This window comes from Colossoma macropomum, unplaced genomic scaffold (genome assembly GCF_904425465.1).
Source record: "Colossoma macropomum unplaced genomic scaffold, Colossoma_macropomum, whole genome shotgun sequence".
NCBI lineage: Eukaryota > Metazoa > Chordata > Actinopteri > Characiformes > Serrasalmidae > Colossoma > Colossoma macropomum.
In genome coordinates this window covers 30,990,795-31,005,576 of record NW_023494790.1, presented here as the reverse complement: position 1 = coordinate 31,005,576, position 14,782 = coordinate 30,990,795, and the positions used below count along the sequence as shown (strand labels likewise).

General features: G+C 38.3%; 1 protein-coding gene and 1 long non-coding RNA gene across 3 annotated transcripts; one reads left to right on the top strand and one right to left on the bottom strand.

The window, feature by feature from the left end:
- Positions 1–3,795: 3,795 nt before the first annotated feature.
- LOC118809599 lies at positions 3,796–10,150 on the bottom strand. Its single transcript, XR_005007376.1, has 3 exons — positions 10,063–10,150; positions 5,774–5,873; positions 3,796–4,111 (listed from the first exon to the last, which is right to left on the bottom strand). It is a non-coding gene; the product is annotated as an uncharacterized LOC118809599 (long non-coding RNA).
- atpaf2 (ATP synthase mitochondrial F1 complex assembly factor 2) lies at positions 9,207–14,706 on the top strand. 2 transcript variants are annotated; one of them, XM_036573063.1, is made up of 8 exons: positions 9,207–9,611; positions 9,751–9,795; positions 10,871–11,019; positions 11,112–11,209; positions 12,117–12,197; positions 12,298–12,410; positions 12,909–13,024; positions 13,477–13,524. In XM_036573063.1, the coding sequence occupies exons 1-8, from the start codon at positions 9,476–9,478 to the stop codon at positions 13,507–13,509; spliced, it is 771 nt and encodes a 256-aa protein (XP_036428956.1). In that variant the 5' UTR covers positions 9,207–9,475; the 3' UTR covers positions 13,510–13,524. The 2 variants fall into 2 exon arrangements, with proteins under 2 accessions (XP_036428956.1, XP_036428955.1); XM_036573062.1 differs by lacking the exon at positions 13,477–13,524 and adding an exon at positions 13,968–14,706 and having other exon boundaries at positions 9,209–9,611.
- The last annotated feature ends 76 nt before the right edge of the window (positions 14,707–14,782 follow it).

Sequence of the window (14,782 nt, the reverse complement as noted above, 5' to 3'; positions counted from 1 at the left end):
ACCATAATGTTCCTTTACAACATTGATATAATGCCCAAAATGTCCATTTTTGCCAGACAATCCCTGCTGAATAAAACAGCACAGAGCAGCATGAATTAGACCAGCATGAATGAAATATGCTGGTTTATGCTGGTCTGGTGCTGGTTTAGCTGGTCACCCAACAGAGCCGTACTGGTTGACCAGCACGGCAGCATCCAAAACATAACATATGCTGGTTTTGCTGGTGACCAGCTATGCTGGTCTATGCTGGTTTTTCTAGCAGGGTCATAACATTACTTTCCAATCAAAGCCCGATGTCCATTTCTTCTGGTAGTCATGGATTTAGCAAACATTCAGCAATAGGAATTCAATTGATTTTCTGCATAGTTTCTGCATAAACAATTTCTTAACAGGTGAAATCTTTCAGAATGGTTTGATGTGAAATTTGCCATTGAGAAACTTACCAAGTCAGAATTGCTCCAAGTGGTAAAAGTAACCAGACGTCTAACTTCACAAGGCTTCACCTCTAAAAGCTAACTCACAAAACGTTACAGCATGAAATGATTGCTAATATTTGGCCTGATGTTCTGAGATAAAGTTTTGTCCTAAAAAATATTTTTCACAACTCATTTATCATGGAGAGGTACAAGCATAGTGTTATGAGGAAAAGGAAACAGTTCCTTTTGGATTTATTTTACCATTGTCAACATTACATATAAAAAAACATCACACCCTCTGGTTCCTGTCATCACCACTGCAAGGAAATTGGTCTTGGTAAGTTCCTCTACAATGAATCACACTCCGAATGGCTTTGTTTTCATTTCAATTAATGAAATAGGCAGAAACTGTATACTCTGTTTCACATTTCAACTGTACTTAAACACAATGAAAATTAACCTGTTGGAAATGAGTGACAGACCTGCAGTGAGAAAGTGGCGCTTTGATTTAATAAATCATTAATGCACTTGAGGAACTTTATTTTCATGCTCATTTTATCTACATCTTATAATGTCAAATAAAATGAAGCTAATTGTACTTTGTTAACTACAGAAAACAATGAGCATGTTGGGTTCAGTATTTTTGTGACTGTGAGGACAGCTACTCCACATTGTTAATGTTGGAACAAAACCTTGTATCTCCAGAAAAGTAGCTTTACAGAAGAAGGAAAGGACTGAGGAGTGAATGGTACATGTTGATACTTTAACAGTGTTTACCTACTACAACAAACTGTTTTATTTAAAAAAAAAGAGGAAAGGTTGCTTTCCAATGATATGGGCCAGTTAAAGTCCTATAATTAAATAAATACTAGAGAAAAGTAGGGTCTAGGGTCAGGCTGTAACAGAGAATGAGAGTGGGCTCTCTCCCCAGACCTGCTGCCAGACCAGACACCAAACACCATTTAAACTAGAAAATGACAGGTTTATTTTCTTCAAAAGCTCAAACAATCGGGGTTGATGGCTTCAGGGACAAGCATTTGCCAAAATAGCAAACAAAACAACTAATGATTTCAAACTTAACTAAACTAAAAACAAAAGAAACAAAAGACATATAGGCTACCCTAATTCCCTACCTTAAACAGGAGAAAAGATAACCAAAACAACATGGCACCCGTCCCCTACTTTTCCCAAGCTCTCAAAGCGTAAAGTCACAATTTTAACAATAGCAGCAAAGCAAAGCAGACAGAAGTGAAGAGCGTCGGACTGGTCTGGACAGGTGTTCTTTCAGGTCAAGTCAGAGGGGAGAAAGCCCTGAACGTCTCTGAAGATGGTGGCTCGGCGACCTCTTATACCTCAGTGCCCCCCCGTCTGGCCAATCATGTACCTGCACATAAGGGGACACACAACAGGGAAAACACAGAGCGCCAACACAAGGTACACAAAGGGTATATTACAACCAGGGGTTGTAACAAAGGTAAACAGGAAACGTGCACTGTTTTATAAACTGGTAGATTATAGATCTGTGCTTTATACCAAGTCAAAAGGTCAACCTGGTAGACATCTTTTAAGATGCCTCGTTAACAATAACTATAAATAGAGGCGATTCTAAAAACTCTGACTGGCCATTATTTGGTTTCTATCTGGTAAAAGGTCATAGACTGCTGTTTGTGAGGATGATTCTTCTTCAGATTTCTACAAAGCCCCCAACCTTCCCCAAAATGAAAATGATTCCTGTGACACATTTATGTGTCAGAACGACATATTTAGTCAAAAGACGCTGAGTTTGCATGTATGTGGGTTGAACGTTATCCTGCTGGTAATCACTCTATTTCATTACCCTTTTTTGTGTCTTGAGTATGTAATGCCATAACATCATGTATTCTATTACATATATAGAATCATACCTGTGAGTGTGAAGAATGTTTAAAGGTTTAAATAACTTTCACATAAACATTCTATCCCAATTTAAGTGTTCATCCTAGAGGTTCTTCACACTTACACACCTCATTTACAAAACTGACTCTTTAGGGAACCGAAAGTTGTTCTTCCATGGCATTACTCAAAGAACCTTTTGTGGCAGCTTTTTAAAAGAATTTTCACATTTCACAGCTATAACAGTAACATTCCTAAATTTTACTGAACAACAGAATGATTTATAAACCAGAAGGATTGGTGTCTTCATTTGGCTGTTATACAGACCAAACAACCAAAGAATTTTCTCTTTAGTATTTCGATCCTGTCCTGAGGGCTTCTAATATTACTTGCTCCAGCACACCTAATAAAACTCATAAAGACTGTGAATATCAGATTAAGTATGCTAAGGCAGTGAAAGCACAAAATTGTTCAGAGCACTGAGTCTCCAGGACTGGAGCTGAACAATGCTGCTCTAAAGAACAATCCACTGAAAGCTTCTTTAGGGAACCAGAGTGGTTTTTCTATGGTATCACCTAAAGAGTGCTTTATGGCAACTTAATTTTTAAGAGTGAGCATACTACATCAAAAGCAGCTACAAATCATAGCTGAGGTGTCAAACTCAGGCCCTGGAGGGCATGGCCGGATCTACCATATGGGTAACCTGGGTTACTGCCCAAGGGCACTCAACGTCCAGGGGCACCAAAAGGTTGCTCTAAAAGGTTGCATAGTTTTAAATTATTTAATTAATTAATCTGTTAACATAATGCTGTTTTCAACATTCCATTTACATTAAATCTATTTACACGCTACAACAGTCTGCCTGATAATCCAACTATAAATATCTGAAAAGGATTATCATTGTGTAAATTTGACAGACAGTGGTGCCTATGTGGGCAAAACATAGACAGGATCATTTTCGCATCTCATATTGATCTTCTCACTCTTTCATTGGCATGTCTGATCGATCTTGACGAAGTCTTAGCTGAGTAATGAACTCTGGGTCAGTTTAGAATCTACAGAACAAGTCTCCACCAAAACTAAGCCCTTTTCAGCAAATGGTTTCAGGTCATTATCAGTGCGTTCGTGACAATAGGGTACTATGGCTTTAATGCCTAGGCGCACTATAGGATCTTAATCTGGCCCTGCTGAAGGGCCACAGCTCTGCAGAGATGATTTCTCTCTGATGAATTCTCTCTTCTAACACTAAGAATTTAACTAATTAATTTGTTTATTAGCTGATAAGTTGAATCAAGTGTGGCCCACCAGGACTGGAGTCTTATGCATTTGGATGGTTTTGTAAGCTAGGAAGTACTAGTTTTCCTGCTTGTGAATTTGCACTCAAACATCCAAAGAATTTGTTTAACTCAACATTTTACCTTTTCAGCCAGTGTAAGACGTGAACTTGGCAGTAAATATGAAAAAAATATATCTGATTTTAATATAGCAAAGAAAAGAAAGAAGCAACCAGAGTGAAATCATATTTTATAATCAATCATCTGGTGTGTACAATCTACCAATGAGCACCCAAACATGGCATTACATGTGACTTTTATCCACACAAGTAATGTATGACTCCTAACAGAACTAACTGTCTGTGTGTTTCTTTGCTGAGCTGAACAACCGCCCATCCTGTGCAGTCTGATGCTGTAGCTTCATCTGCCTCAAGTGCCCCTGCTCACACACCTTCTGGACTATTTTGACCACCGTGGAGTTTCCTGCTGTCCAACACTGTGCAGAACGCCTCTCTTGCATGCCACTGACCCTCCTGATGATACTGCTGCCTGTACAGACACAAACTATTTAATCACAGACATTGTTTCTCCTGCTTTACAAACTGTTTAATCATAGACACTCCTTTCCCCGCCTCACAATAATCTGAGCTTTCTGATATTCATACTAACAGATCATTACAGGCTTCTAACAGTAGTCAGTGACGTTCATGGTTTTTCACTGTTATAATCTCATAACAGTTGTCACTGGTTTTCACTGGTAAACAGATTTATTTGTCATTGTTACTCTGATAGGCTTCTAATAGTAGTCATTGGTTATCATTGGTTAATCTAAATAGTTTCTGCAAATCTGTTTTATGAAAACGCCTGTTGTAAAAAGTACTATGTAAATAAACTTTGACTTTGACTTTCCCAAAAGCAATGCAGGCATTTGAAAAGTGTCACTTAAATAGAATGGAAATTCAGATAAAAGGAGCATTTGGACACTGATCAAAATACCATTTTGTGACTGAATTGCTAGGTATTGTGATTGCAATATGCTTTGCAATAAACACTTGTGGATGAATACAATAAAATCATTAAATTACATATTGCCATGATTATCCCACAATTAATGTCCAATACTGAGATAACAAACCCTTGCTGATTTGCTATCACTGCCTACAACATGGCTAACACACAAACACACACACACACTTTCTAAACCGCTTATCATTCTGGGTCACAGCGGGGTGCTGGAGCCTATCCCAGCGGTCACTGGACAGAACATGGGATATACCCTGGACAGGCCACCAGTCCATCGCAGGGCAGACACACTTATACATCCACACACACATTCACACCTGGGGCAATTTAGCAAGTCCAGTTGGCCTGACTGCATGAGGAAACCCACACAGACATGGGGAGAACGTGCAAATGCCATACAGAAAGGACCCTGGTTGCCCAGCCAGGGAACAGCACCAGGCCCCTCTTGCTGTGAGGCGACAGCGCTACCAAGTGCACCACCATGCCGCCCACATTGCTTATCTGGAGGCGCTCCAGTGTGTCCTATTCTATTAGCAATGCTTTTCTATGGCGATTACACAAGCCATCCATTCGCGAGCAATAGGTGCACCTTAAAGTAGGTAAATTTACTAATAAGATGTGTGGATAGTTTAGACTTAATGTACTATGTCACAAAGTATGAGAATTAATGGTAAGAGTCTTATTGATTATGATTAGAGGTATACAGAACACAATATTGTTCAACTTTTATTGTTTGGAATATGCAATATTATAGAAGGACCACGTCAATCAAGTAATGATTTTCATCCATATTTGGCCTTAAAGCTTTCAATATTCCACATTTAAAAATGACATCCTCTCAGACACAAAGCACCCAACACAAGCATCACTTTGTTTCACTCCAGGCTGGTCGTACGCCTAAAAAAGAAATGCTTACAAATATGCTGCTGCGTAAGTGTTACAGGAAATGAAAGCAATAGTAGGATGTATAGTGAACATCATCTTTTAAAGGAACAGGAAATGTCTCACCAGTCATTGGTGGTGGAAATGTGACGTCTTGAGATTATATTATGCAACAAAGAGGAAAAGCTGATTACATTTTACAAGAACTATCATTTTGTTTAGAATGTTTCATTTCTGTAGAGTAACTACTGATGAAGGCATCAACTTGTGTAACTGGTTTGCTTACAGTAACTAAAGCAGACAAACCTGTGTAGTTCAGCAGTAAGTATCCTCCTCCTGCGTCTTTTTTTAACCTTCATTGGTAGACGTGCTTCCTTCTCCATTTCTGATGCCGTTATGTTGAAACCTTTAAAACAGTCCATTTCAGTAGGCATTCTTTGAATACCTGTTAAAAGCAACTGCTTTCATTACAGTACAACATTCTACACAATTGTATTGAACCAGGACTTTTGAAGGTGGTTCCAGATTCATAGCTCATATCAAATAGGACCGATAGTAATCAAACAGGAACTTCTGTAAAGCAGGTATAATTTCATAGGAACGGTACTATTTCATAGTCCATGGTAAAAGATAGTTATGTCCGGTCATATCATTCAAAAGACAAAATTCAGTTGTCAGTCATAATTTTAATTGGTTAACTTCACAATGATGACAACATTGCAAAACATTACCACAACTGGTACTCATCCTAATAATAGACTCTTTGAGCACATCCTCAACAACATCTACATTTCATTTCAACACCATTTTTAACTTGACCTCATCAACTTCCTCACCATTTTCCCTTTGAGGAATTCCTCATAGCATCTTAAGTTTGTTGCTTTATTCTGCTAACTTGCTAGTTAGCATGCTAAGGGCAATGCAACTAAAAGCAAAAAAAGAGCAGTGCACCAAACTTATACCAGACAAAGCAATTATTCAAAAGGTCCATGTATTTACACTCTGATTTCTCAAAAAAATGATTGAATCACAAAGTTAACTTAGCTATATAATTAGCACACTGAGGTTGGCCTAGCTGAGACAAAGTGCATTCCTACTGGAAAAATCTGATCCTCTTTCTTCCCTGTAAGATCTTGGATGACACCATGATGTTTATACATGTGCTTTCACAGGTTTCCTAAATGTGTCATTTTGATATTAAATAATGAGCTAAACACAGAACCCTAGGAACATGGCTCCCTAGGAACACAGAACCCTAGGAACATGGCTCCCTAGGAACACAGAACCCTAGGAACATGGCTCCCTGGGAACACAGAACCCTAGGAACATGGCTCCCTGAGAACATAGAACCCTAGGAACATGGCTCTGTGGGATTATAAAACTAGGAAAATGACTCCCTGGGAACATAGAACCCTGGGGCCATAGGTACGTTCCGCTCAGATGCTCCCTCCTGATAACATGTTTAACTCGGAAATACTCTATCCTGCTACTGCAGGAAAACGCATTATGATTTCCAATTCATGTTGCCTTTAAAGCACCTTGGCAAGCAAAAGAGGCAGGACAGTACTCAACACTTGAGCTGAGACCTGTCTTGCATTCACTTTTTACAAAAGAAAGACACTCTTAAGCTTCCTCAAGAAACCCCTGCAGCCATCTTGGAGGGCATTCCAATTCTCTAGTGTTCAAGTAGTCAAGACCACTAGAGGGAAGTCAGAGTCAAGGGTGAGACTTGGCAGTATTTGAGTATGAGACAAGATCGAGACCAGAGTTTTATAATATATTTTGCAAAATATAACACTAAATAATAAATAGTCTAAAATGATTATGAATTGTTAATATATCAGTCTTAGTTCAACTTTGCATTGTAACTTTAAGAAGCCAATGATGGTGAGGTTATTCTGTCAGTGTTTTTCTAAAACATATTCAGAATCACCACCTAAAGTCAACTGAATATAAACAACAAACATACATTTATATTAATAAATGAAAACATAGTAATAATAACATTCCTATATGGAGATGTTTGAATTTTGGAATTAATGAACATCAACAACAGCACTTAAATGAGCACTGAATTAAGTATTGATTGTAATCTATTGTACTGCACTTATGTATTGTATTGTATTGCACTGCTCTGTGTTTAACTCTGTTCCTTTTTCTCTAGGTGTCAATAATGACTTTCTGATTCTAGCAGTATCTGAGCTCAGGACTGGTTTTCTCTCTAACCTATTGGTAACTAGCAAAGATATTTTCTTTGGATAGACAAAGCACTTTTTGTAAGTCGCTCTGGATAAGAGCGTCTGCTAAATGCTGTAAATGTAAATGTAAACAAACTATACTAAGTTGAGCCATCATGAGCTAATAGCTGTAGCCTTGAGTCATCATGTTATCATTTCTGTGCATGCCATTGCAAATGATCTCAGTGTTTTTACTAGTGTTTACTAGTATTTAAACTTATGTGATACTTACTAATGATAGCTTAGCTAATGCTGGCTGATTGCACTGATTCTGTTTTTATACTCATTACACCTCACACTTCTGAGTGAGTGAGTGAGCAGTCTGTGTTATGTTTGGGACGGTGGAGAGAAAGCCATTGAGCAATATGGAACTGAGAGCTAGACATTAGCTACTGTCAGCAAAAGGGTGTTACTATTATAAGAATAACAAACAAGCTATACTGGAACATGTCTTGAAGTTGTCTGGTTTGTGTCAATTACGTTTTTTCCCCGCTTTTGAGCTTCAAAACATATTGTAGCGTCCCGCTGCTGGCTCACGCTGCCAAAGAGGCTCATGGGAGCTGGGCGCTCACTGTGAAATGGGACTTAAATGTTATTAATGTTGCTGTTTTTAAGTTAAAGTACGTCAACATGTTTATTGTTTTATTTTGTGTCGGGGGTTGGTCACCACGAGGTGGAAGCCTACGGCTGGTGGTGACCTTCCCTGTGAGTTAAAAAGAGTTTTTGTGTCTTGTGCAACCGCTCTACAGCAAAAGACATCATGTGAATGTAGCTTAGCGTCTACAGACACGTTCTTCATATCCATCTAAAACCGAGATGATCGGTTGTCATATCTCAATTATTGTACACTCCAGAAACATAGACTTATGGATTGAAACTGAACAAGAAGCTCTTACAACATTTTCTTAAGATTAAAAAGTATTTTCTATTACCAAGTGCATTTTTGCTACCTCCCAGTGGAAAAACGAGTCAGCTGTTAGGACTTTAACTCTTCGAAAAGCCAGATTTCTATGCCTCGCTCTTATAACTTGCAGGAGATGTTTTCAACATTTCTGTTTTCAGTCACTGAGATGTAAAACAAAGTCGCTCAGTTGTTTAATGTGAAATGTTTCATTGTAAATAAACTTACCAAAAGAAACTTTTACAGTGGTGGTGATAGGAACCAGGGGTCGGGATTTCTACAACAAAAATATAACCTTTTTATTTGATATCCCAAAACTACCAGTGAACCTCCACGCGTCTTCTAAATTTTATATCTAATGTAGAAAATGGTAAAATAATGATAGATCTAAACAAATGTTTTCTTTTGGGACCATTTTGCCTCACAACACCATGCATGTACCCCTCCGCCATGAATTCATACGGTCCCAAAGAAAACTTGGTAAAACAAAATGCGACTAAAGAGGAGTTTTAGCGCCCCCTGGTGGTGAATAATGGATTGACTTAAGATTTGCGCTATAAACGCTTGGGTTTGGCGGACACGGGACTTTTATTTTGAAAAGAATATTTTGTGTGAAAATGTCTAGCTTCCTGTGTGTCAGTTTGAGAGAAAGGTCAGCACGTAAGTCCTGAGTTAGAGTTGTAAGATTTTTTGAATTAATTTTATAAGCTGTTTATTTGCGCTGCTGCGCTGAAGAGCCTGAAGTCTCCCATGCGACACTGTTGTGTGGCTAAATCAGTTGTTAGCTCGCTTGCTAACGTTGCGCCCCCAGTGTTAACGTTTGCTAATTGCTGCGAAAATTAGTTATTATCCGGCACATTTACATTTACCATGTTACCGAGTTTATGTAGATACCATCGACAGTTCAGTCGGGCTCTTTTGCCTCTTATTAGTCGTCAAGTAGAGTTAAAGTTGTTAAGTTCATCTACACACGTGCAAAGGGCAAAATACGGCAGTGCTACATCAGGTACGGTCACCGTTAATGATGAAATCACATGAACTAGCTAGTTAACGCTAGCTAGTTAACTAGTAACCTACACTGTTGCAAAGCTGCATTTTAATTATTAACTTACATTTCTAAAGTCATCTTAAATGGTCTTTTGCAGAGCGTAAGAAATTTTATCGGGATGTCACAATCTCTCAAGGTGAAGGTAAGCATCCGCCAATAATGGCGCTTTTAGTTCCATACACTTATGAAAAAAACATTACTATTTTACCTAGTGTTTTAGTGAATATCAAAATACGTACGCCTCGCATACATCTATGTTTTGTCGTTGGCGGCTCTTCCTGCACCACTTGCTTTTCATTTAATTAACATCTACACTCAGTGTTTATTTTGTCAAGTATTCTTTGTAGTTCTTCGGTTACAGATTGTAGTTCATCTGTTTCTCTGCAAAAAATTGTTAGGTTTCATTTACCTGATTCATTATCAGTCAGGACCCCCTCAGGACTACCACTGATTTGAGCAGGTGTTATTTGGGTGGTGGATCATTCTCATCAGTGCAGTGTCACTGACATGGTAGTGTGTGTGTGCTGCGTAGGGTGGATCAGACACAGCAGTGCTGGAGTTGTTAAACACCTCTGTGTCACTTCTAGACTGAGAATAAATCCACCAACCTAAAATATCCAGCCAACAGTGTCCTGCCGGCAATGTCCTGTGACCGCTGATGAAGGACTAGATCAGGGGTGCCCAATTCTGGCCCTGGAGATCTACACATATTCTGATGCTCATAAAGGCCTTCATTGTCTGGATAAGGGGTTGGAACTAAACTCTGCAGGACCAGGATTGCGCACCCCTGGACCAGAGGATGACTAACACAAAATGTGCACCAACAGATGAGGTACTGTCTCTGTCTTTACATCTACTAGATGAAACAGCAAGGTATGTGTGTCTAATAGAGCGAACGATGAGTGGATACAGTGTCTGAAAACTCCAGAAGCACTGCTGTGTCTGATTCGCTTGTACTAGCACAACACACGCTAACATGCCACCACCACATCAGTGTCACTGCAGTGCTGAGAATGATCCATTACACAAATAATACCTACTTAGTGGGTGTTGGTGGGGGGTCCTAACCACTGATAAACAGGATAAAGAAAGGTTAACAAATTATGCAGAGACCTGTAGACTGCAATCTTTAATTGAGGTTGCACAAAGTTGACTTGATAAAATGGACAATGTGTGTAGATACAGTGCAATTCATTGTTCGCTATTGCGACCTGCAGGAGGCCTTTATGAAATAAATCTTGACAGGAGGAAGCTGAAGACTCCAGGGGGAAAACTCTTCACTGTACCAAATGAAGCCCTTGCTATAGCTGTAGCAACAGAATGGGATGCTCAGAAGGACACACTGAAGTTCTACACGATGCATCTAGTAAGATACTTTGATTAAAGTTAGGGATTGACTTTGTTTCTGGTTAATTGTAATGTTTTATTTTTGATTTGATGTTATGTTTTTTGCTGTAGACCACTCTGTGCAACACAGCCCTTGATAATCCAACACAGCGGAACAAGGATCAGATCATCTCTGCTGCACTGAAGTTTCTGGACACTGACACCGTTTGGTATGATGAACTTAAATAATTGCCTAATGACACTTTGACATTTTCTAGTTCCCCCAAAACAGAATCCATACTGTAACACGCCTGCTAACCTTGTTGTAAACCACCGTGTTGATTCAGTTTTTTTGAGCAGGGAAACTATCAAACTGTGCTGGAGTCTTGTGCTCCAGGACCAGAGTAGATGGTCCCTATTATACAGGCAGAGCCAGAAACATCTAGGCCACTGGCTCACTGGTACATAGTCTTATTTACAGATTACATTTTTGGGTTTTTTAAAATTAAAAAAATTTAAGGTCACCGCTCTCTGGACACACCACATCATGTTATGCCGTGTCCAAAAATTCAAAACCATTGTTTTTAATGAACATTTCCTGGCACGACGGTGCATGATGAGCTTAGTCATATTGAGGTCTTTTCCTATGAGTCAGTTTTTACGGCTGAAACAAGTGGATGCAATTTTAACGCACCAAAAGTTTTGCTTTGATGCCCTTTTTTTATTAAACTCTCGTGGGAGGAAGATGAATAGTAAGAAGAAATGGATTTGTTGAGCAGGAATGGTGACTGAATTACCATTTTTTCTTCTTTGAACCAATGTTGCTCAAAGACACAGATACTGAGTAACAACCCATTCTGCTCAATAAATCAATCACTGAGTCCCGAGCTGCAGCTCCGCAGCAGCGATATGTGATGTTAATTATCAGTGCATTGATAAACAATACACACAACTGCTGCCCCCCTCTGGCGGATGTGTGTATATATTGAACGTTACTGTACACTACAGTACTTGTGGTATTTTAAGAATGAAAATATCAATATTTCCTGATTTGCTATTTGTACCAGCTCTAGAAGTGATAGTCAGGCTGATACTAATTTAAACAAAGTGTTAATTCTGACCTCCATGTTTCTTTAGTTACAGAGTAGAAGAACCTCCAGGACTTGTAGAACTTCAGAAAAATGAATGGGACCCTGTTCTGGACTGGATTGAAAAAAGGTAAAATGTGTAAACACCCTCTGAACTGTGAATAAGTCTTTACCCATGAGCTATATGCATTTTTTTACAGAACCTGGCTAATCAAAATTTATTTCTGTAGGTACAGTGTCGTTATTGGTTCATCCTTTAGTATAATGGGCCCTCAGATCCCAGAGGAGACGAAGGAAACATTTCGTCAGCATCTTGATTCTTATAACTTCTGGTCTCTAATAGGTATTGAAGAGTACCATTTATACATTGGGTTTCAGTCAGTTGTTAAATTGTAGTTTCTAAAAAATGTCAGACTTTAATCTTTAAAATATGAATGTGATATTTTGTAGTCAAGAATAGCAACATCGGTTAAAAGAATATTCCATGGGAACATAAAAATTCTCTTGTGATTCCTCACTGTGAGCTCAGTGATGAGCACCTGGCAATTGAACCAATAATTCTCAGGTTTAACATATTTAGCTAACACAACTTTGTTTTTTTTACTTGCCTTGGTAGGTTTTTTGTTAACAAATTAATATGGCTTTCTTCTGATATAGCTTTATTCTTGTTATGTATATAATATCAATCATGTTGTAGCAGATGAACTGCAGCACATTTTTTGCTCTTGCAGTTAAATAGAGGTTTGTCTGGTTGCTGTGTTTTAAATAATGTACAGTTCTGTTTGTCCAGTCAAAATCACTAGCATCGAATAATATACTGAGTCTTTGAATTTTTCTGCAGGGCTTGAGTATGTGATCAATCAACTGAAGTCAGTGGTGCTGTCCTTTGGGTTGATTGACAGACATCTGACGGTGGAGCAGGCAGTTCTGTTAGCTCGGCTGGAGGAGGAATACCAGGTATAACAATCCATTCAGTGGTTTACCTTAGAATAAACTTTCAATATAAAAATTTTCCATGAATGTATGACCTGATTATACTAAGGTTATTATAAGAACAATAATAATTTTTATTTATATGTGGATCATTCTACTGAATTGTTTCCAAGAGATCAAAGAGAGAGAGTGGTTCAAACACATTTTGGACTTTTGGCTATCTTTTTGCTTTAAGTGATTATGTGATTCAGTTAGTTATGTTGATTTTATTAAAATAAATGAATTAACATTTCCATATTGTCATTAACAAAACAGTCATAAGACTACAGAAACTTTACCCAATGTTTCAGTAGTGACAGTTTTAGCTAATTATGAGCATAACTCAAAACCAGCCAGTACATGGCTAGCAAACACAGCTATGAAAAGTTGTATTTTAAAGCACACAAAAGAGGATGTTTTTTTTTTTTTTAATTTAGGAGTTAGGGTTTGGAACAGCCACCTCCCGATAGAAAGTACCCTATAAATAAACATTTGGTATGTATTTGACTTATTACTGTCTGATGTAATGCCTTAGGTTTAAATAGTGACACAATCCTTGTAAATATAAAGTCTGAATAGTTTGAACTAGTTTGGTAGAATGGTCCCTATATATAGCACCTTTCATACAGTGATCAGACATCTAAATCAACTTTGTTGTTCAGTTTAAACTAAAAGTAGTTTATCATAGAACAAAGATGTGGATGGTAAATTTAAACAAATACAGATAAGAAAAATAATTAAGTGTAATGTAAATCAAGCAATTGTAGTAAAAGATAAGACAGAAAAATAGATGTAAATAGTATATAGTAAAGCAGTGCTGCTGTAAAGATGTAATTCTGTAAAGGGATATTTGGTCATTTGTTTAGGAAGTCCGTCACTTCACATAATAAGTTGATTTACACTGACCTCTGTGTTTGTTCTCTCCTAGATCCAACGTTGGGGAAACGTTGAATGGGCTCATGACTATGACATGTATGAGCTGCGGGCTCGTACAGCAGCGGGGGCCCTGTTTGTGTATCTGTCATCGGAGAGTGCTACAACAAAGAAAAAAATCCTTCAGGACTGATGAGGCCTGTGGTTGTTTAAATGAGCAAATACAATGAGAACGAAAATGAAAGCTCCTTTTTCTGGGTTTATTTAAGTGTGTTTGAAGCTTACTGTAAAATAGGTAGAATTGTAGTCTTGGCACCAGATGCTCCATAGCGTGTGTGTGTGTGTGTATATATATATATATATATATATATATATTATACAGAGGTTCCCAAGTCAGCCCTGGGATGGTCAGCAAATTTTTGTGTTTTCCCAACTAACTAAGCCCATGAGCAGCTTGTTAATTAGCTAATGAATTGAATTGGAGTGCAAGATCAAGGAAATCACAAAAATGTGCAAGGTGTGGGGTTTCCAGAACTGACTTCGGGCACCACTGCTCTAGAGTTAAATGCCTGCCCTAGGATACCACTAAAGCTGCTTTGATTGTCCACAGCCTGTTATTAGTCACAACATTTTGTCAGATTAAGATATGTACAGTCTGTTTCTGTTTACATGAACATATTGGCTGGAGAGATTGTTAACGAATGCCATTTCAGTGCTTTTCATCTGTTGTCCTTGTGATCTGTATTAGATTTTGACTTTATAACATTAAATGCACAGTAGTTATGACCAACTGACCAGGTCTTTGGCATTCCTTTCAAATGTTAACTTGTAAGTTGAAGTATAACATTAACCAGGGATTTGTTTTAGGGG

Excerpts from the sequence above, each read along its gene's own strand:
- atpaf2 (XM_036573062.1), top strand. The coding sequence starts at position 9,476 with ATGTTACCGAGTTTATGTAGATACCATCGACAGTTCAGTCGGGCTCTT. Across the intron at positions 11,210-12,116 it reads CTGGACACTGACACCGTTTG|TTACAGAGTAGAAGAACCTC; the intron begins GTATGATGAACT and ends ATGTTTCTTTAG. Across the intron at positions 13,025-13,967 it reads GGCTGGAGGAGGAATACCAG|ATCCAACGTTGGGGAAACGT; the intron begins GTATAACAATCC and ends GTTCTCTCCTAG.